The sequence below is a fragment of the Takifugu flavidus genome, chromosome 13 (genome assembly GCF_003711565.1).
Source record: "Takifugu flavidus isolate HTHZ2018 chromosome 13, ASM371156v2, whole genome shotgun sequence".
NCBI lineage: Eukaryota > Metazoa > Chordata > Actinopteri > Tetraodontiformes > Tetraodontidae > Takifugu > Takifugu flavidus.
Window position 1 is genome coordinate 2,631,426 of NC_079532.1, and position 5,583 is coordinate 2,637,008.

At 51.4% G+C, this 5,583-nt stretch overlaps 1 protein-coding gene across 1 annotated transcript; it reads left to right on the plus strand.

Annotated features, from left to right (window-relative positions):
* The first annotated feature begins 2,354 nt into the window (after window positions 1-2,354).
* On the plus strand, window positions 2,355-4,601 carry fjx1 (four-jointed box kinase 1). Its single transcript, XM_057052673.1, has one exon. It carries the CDS (start codon window positions 2,729-2,731, stop codon window positions 4,010-4,012), a length of 1,284 nt encoding a protein of 427 aa, XP_056908653.1. The 5' UTR covers window positions 2,355-2,728; the 3' UTR covers window positions 4,013-4,601.
* The last annotated feature ends 982 nt before the right edge of the window (window positions 4,602-5,583 follow it).

A 5,583-nucleotide genomic window follows, 5' to 3' on the forward strand; every position in this document is an offset into this window, starting at 1 on the left:
AATATCCACCTATTTTCCAAAGGACACAAAGAGGAAGAAGCAGAGCTCCACAGGATGGAAGATTTCTGATTTCCAGCTCATGAGTAAAAACTGGGCCCTGCGAACTAATCAGAGCTCCCAACACTAATGGAAGTCCTGCACATTCATTATTCAGTCCCGGAAGCAGGGAGCGCCGAGGGACCTGTGAGTGATTGCTCCGAGAGAACCAACCTCAGACGGTGGAGAGGTGACAGAAGCCCGCTGCCCCCCCACCACCACCCCCCCACCCCCGGCCTTTCCTCGTCTCTGCCCTCGCCCGACGCTGCGCCGGAGAACACAGCTGTGCCCGCGACCGGAGACTCGCGAGGACAGGGTGACAGACGCTGTCCACGATGGATGACCACGGGGAGAGGCTGTTCCCCGCTGTGGGACGGCCCTCCAGGGATTCATGAAGGAGGAATGTGGCAGTGGGGGGATGGGTGGGCGGGGGGGGGGAGCTTGTCTGACCCGCAGATAACAAATGGCAAGAACCAGATCGGGCTGATATGAGAACATGCCCACACTTGCGCTCGGGGGAAGGCGACTCCAGGAGCCGGGGCCCACAAACACAGATAGTATTCCAGCAATGCACTTAAGCCGTTTTCATTTCCTGTGTCTAGACTGTTCAAGTGTTGTGGTTACTCATCTTTAAAGGGAAATCGGGCTGGGGGGAGCAGCCGAGGTGACACGGCGCTCCTAAACCTCAGGAGCGAGGAGAGATCATGTGTCTCATCTCATCTCAAATCCTTGGAGTCGTACTTTAGAAGGGAATAAGCCTGTTCCTCTCCTACTTTCCTTTGCAGCAGATGGACTTGTTTTATTTTTTTTTTAAAACTTTATAGGACTTTTGTCAGCCATGTTGGGACAACACACAGCCATGCATGAACGGTGCCGCTCCGCTTGTGCACAACATCCCCCATCCATTGTCTGTCCGCATTACAGCGTCAGCTGTGAAGGGAACAGAACAGATCACCCTCTGATGGCACGTGAAAGGCACAGAAGTGAAGGCTACGCAAGCAATATGCTGACATCAGAATATCTGACCTCTCTGGCGATGAGGAGACGTTGCGCGTCTGATGCTGTGTGCATATCAGAGGATATTCCTGTGTGTTGTTCCTCCGCGTCCTGCAGCGATAAGAGTCGCAGAGCTCCGGGCATTTCAATCATACATCAGTGGATCTCTAGTTTACAGGGCGTAATTGAGTATTCTTGTCTGTGGCTGTCTTTTGAACTCCAGCAATTTAGCATGCCAGCGCGTTGCTATAAAAATGGCCCAATTAATTTGATTAGGAAATGGAGAGAGCGAGAAAAGCGGAGCTGAATGGAGAGACGAATGTGGGAGAATGCTAATGAGGCGTGATTTAATGAGGGAGATGTGTATGAATGAGTTTGTGAGCGTGCTTGTTACATTTGGTTTAACAAACGCGTTGGACAAGGATGAAACAGGCAGCTGACTCCTGGTGCCCCGGGTGTTCATGGGAAAACGATCAAATGTTTAACATCCGCGACTCAAATTGGGTTCTCCGGCAACACAAAGCACGAGACTTTGTAGCTTCTTATGGAAAGAAAGAATTGTATTATGGTTTATGAGCCTATTATCTGTCATAATGGAGGGCGGTTGAAAGATGTGTGCTAATCCCCTTAACTTGCATAGTTTTAAGAACTAGCATTGCTTTTTGGACCATTTAATTATAAATGATTGAGTTCTGGATGACTATTAATATTATAGTGGTTCAGTTTAGACAACAACATGAATTCAAACCCAAAATCAGGTGCTTTAAAATGTGTTATTTAAGTTAAAACAGAACTTCTGTTGTCCCGGTCATTGCACAGTCACATGTCGGTTGTTTTACAGCTCAAACCCACTTGAGTAAATAAAATTATGCAGATAATTCTCAATGTGATGGCCTCTAAAATTAGTAGCTGCCATCCATGAATAAAAAGAACCTTTTTTCCTCCTCTTCAGCTCCATGGATATCAGCTGACTACATTAACATTCCATTACTGGTAGGGAAACAGATGCCTCGGAGTGATGATGTAATGTCGACGTGAGCCACGTCAGAGTGGTGTAAAGTTCAAACTTCGTGGTGATCATCAGCGACAAACTGCTGATGGGCGCGTGTTTTGCGCATTTGCGCATCACTGTTTCCCATTGACTGATTCGTCCCGGGGATTATTAGCAGAGAACTTCTGCCCCGGGTATCGACTGTCATAATGTGGTTTTCGTCCGCGTGTGCGTCGCGCAGCCCCTCCACAACGCCGCACGCGGAACGCGGCGCGGTGCACTTGCGCCGCTCTCCGTTCCTCTCTTCGGCCCTCCTTCCCAGATCCGCCCACCATCTCGGGACCGGAGTCACGTGTCTCACCGCCGAGCGCGTCTCTGCGAGCTGACAGCGCCACAACTCAGCGAGCGCCCGGCGGTGCGGAGCGGTGCGGAGCGGCGTAAAGGCTCAGGAACGGGCTCCGAGGACGTCCACTCGCTGGTACCCCGAAATGCCGCTTGTGTTCCCCGTGGGGCATGGATACGACAAGGCGAGCGAGCAGGACGGGGGATGAGGTTGACGCTGTTTCAGAGACCTGCTCGCCTGGGGATCTCTGTGGTCTGCGCGGCTCGAAGGGTGTACGGAACACCGGGATCCGGCTCAGCGGAGGAGAATTATTTTAGTCAGACCTGCAAGGGCTCTAAAAAAGAAAGAAGGCTGGTGTCGCCATGAGGGTTTTTTCTGCAAACTTGCTCGCCGTTCTCTTCCTGTGCGCCCTGGCAAGTGTGTTTTATGTGTGGAGCGCGCTGGAGAGCCGTTTGGAGCGACACAAACGGAGATTTGCGGCGCAGACCGAAGGGTTTTTTCACCCGGGTCTTTCTATGGACCTCTCCTCCAAAACTTTCCGGGCTTTGCTGGCCGTCCCGCTTGCACAAAAAGCGCGTTTGGGGAGCAGACCCGACGCCCGTAACCTCACCGGTCAAGTTGCCTCTGTGAGAAGTGGAGATTACCATGTGAATGAGGATAACAAGAGGTCAGCGAGTCGGGAGGGCCCCGTCAAGTTAGGCTCCCCGGTGGAGGGTGGAATATTTTGGAGTGAATGGCTGGAGGAGCTCTTTTCTGCGGGTTTCGCGGAAGAATATTCCCGGGAATGGCAGGAGAGAGTCAGGACGTACCGGATAGTGAAGCTGGAGCCAGGCTGCGGCAGGATATCCAATCAGCTCGCCACTTTTGCGGATGGAACCAAAGCGTGTGTGCGTTACGGGATAAACGTGGATCAGGTGCAAGGAGAGGTGCTGACGTATTATCTCGCCAGATTGCTGGGCATTACCAACCTGCCTCCTCTTGTGCTGTCTCAGCTGAGCCCCGAAAGCGAACAATGGGCGGCCGTGAGGACGCGCACGGACGCGCTACAGTGGAGCGACCGGGCCGTGGTCTCTCTCACCAAGTGGGTCGCCAACCTGAGCGGGGTGGTCACACCCGGGCCGCTGAGGCAGGAGAGCAGCGGGCTGCACCCGCGGCTCCAGGAGCTCGACAACAAGACGACGGCGGAGCTGCTGGAGCTGATGCAGTGGACCGACCTGATCCTGTTCGATTACCTGACCGCAAACTTCGACCGGCTCGTCAGTAACCTGTTCAGCCGGCAGTGGGATTCACGCGTCATGGAGAGGGACACCAACAACCTTCTGAAAACGCCCGACGGGGACATCGTGTTCATAGACAACGAGGCCGGGCTTGTGCACGGCTATCGGGTGCTGGACATGTGGGAGAAGTATCATAGCGCCGTCCTGAGCTCCGTGTGCGTATTCAGGAGAAGGACCGCGCAACGCGTGGCGGAGCTGCACAGGCGCGGAGACTCCAGGAAAGTGCTGCTGGAGCTCTACAGAGACAGCGAGCCTTTGTCCTCGCAACTGGGATTCCTGTCCGACGAGCACGCTGGCATCCTCCAGGACAGGATAGGCAGATTACACAAACACATCGCGCACTGCAAAGGCACGTACGGCCAGCTGTGAGCGCTTCAGCAGGCGCAGGTGGCGGATTTGCTTCCTCACGCGGTTTGACAAACTCGCCAAACGCTGCGGCGGCGCACCTGTGCCGCGCTGATGCGCGCCTCACATTTGAATATCCAGCTGAACTACCTCCTGTGAACAGAACGCGTCAGCTTCTTTATAAATAGCTAATTCAACACATGTTTATTAGCTCTCCGAGACTTCCACCGACTCGCAGAGAGAAAAGACAAACGCCAGTTTGATTCCCCTCCATCCCGTGGCCACTAAATAGGATTAATTGTGCAGATTAGACCATATTTGTGACTATAGAATCTTATAACGCACCGCATCGCATTTTGGATTCTTGCCTTGTGTCGTAAGCCTTAAGATAAGTTGAATCTTGAATCTCTTCTTTTTATTGGGGGGGGGGGGGGGGGGGGGCACTTTTGCACAGTTCGCGCACGTCTGTTTTGATTGTATATTTGACCTATAAGTTGTACGTGTTGTAATTACTTTGTATATACTGAATATAATGCTTAACTATAATTTATCAGCCAGTGTAACATTCCAGTTTTTTCCTCCTTTTTTGATAAATACACCGTTATTTAACTGAGTTCTGTGTGTTTTTTGTATACAGTTTTTCGCTGCAGACTCCTTTTCAGAGTGTATCAAATGTCCCCAGCTTCCGTACGGTGATCCCATTGTGTGTGGAATATCTCACACTGGCACATTCTTCCCTGCAGGAGCATTTCTGCCAGCCAGACATGCTACAACAGGAATCTCTAATCCCCTTTATAATCCGCCCCCTCCCAAAAAAAAGAAGCAAAAACAACAGAAAACTGATGAGCTGAAGGAGAGACGACATCATCTCAAGCCAAAGAAAAGGGATTTGCTGTTTGCAGGAGTATCCGAAGTTCATCCATTGAGGCATCTTCCAAATGAATTGGCTTTCCAGGCTGTGAAAGCGAGAAGGACGGGCAGTTTTGTGCAGGTATTTGCAGATTACACCTGCATTTCTGGGGATTTAAACACACAACAACCGATGTCGCTCTGTAAAACTGATTTGGAAGGCGTGTTGGCGCTTGTGTTTGTAGCAGAGTTCAGGGAGCCACTCTTGGGTCAAGCGGTTCATTCCATGAAAAGTAAAACCATGGCACCGTGGACAGAAATAATGGAGTTTGCTCGTAGATGAAAGTTTCAACTCACTCAGAGGTTAATTTTTCACCCTCTAAGGTATCGGAGAAAAAACACAGATGGTGCCGCCTGGTGATTTTCCTGCATACGCTGTCCCACATAAGGCTTCCATTTACTTCATTTGGAAGCATCTTCTCCGTATTAGTTCCAGGCTGCTCCCAGCTCTGTGCCCGAGCACATCAGAGGGAAAGTGAATTATCAATCCTTTGAGGGTTTAATTCCTTCCAGTCTTTTGCCGCTCGGCACCTCATCTGGTTTCTGTTGCATTTTAACGGTGATCCGCGGGGGCACGACGCCGCAGTTTTGTGGATTTCCAACCAGCGGGTTAAGTTTATCTTGTTCAGATAGTCGCCCGCATTTCATTTCACGGCTTACAGCACGTGCGTCAGCATGGGTGATTT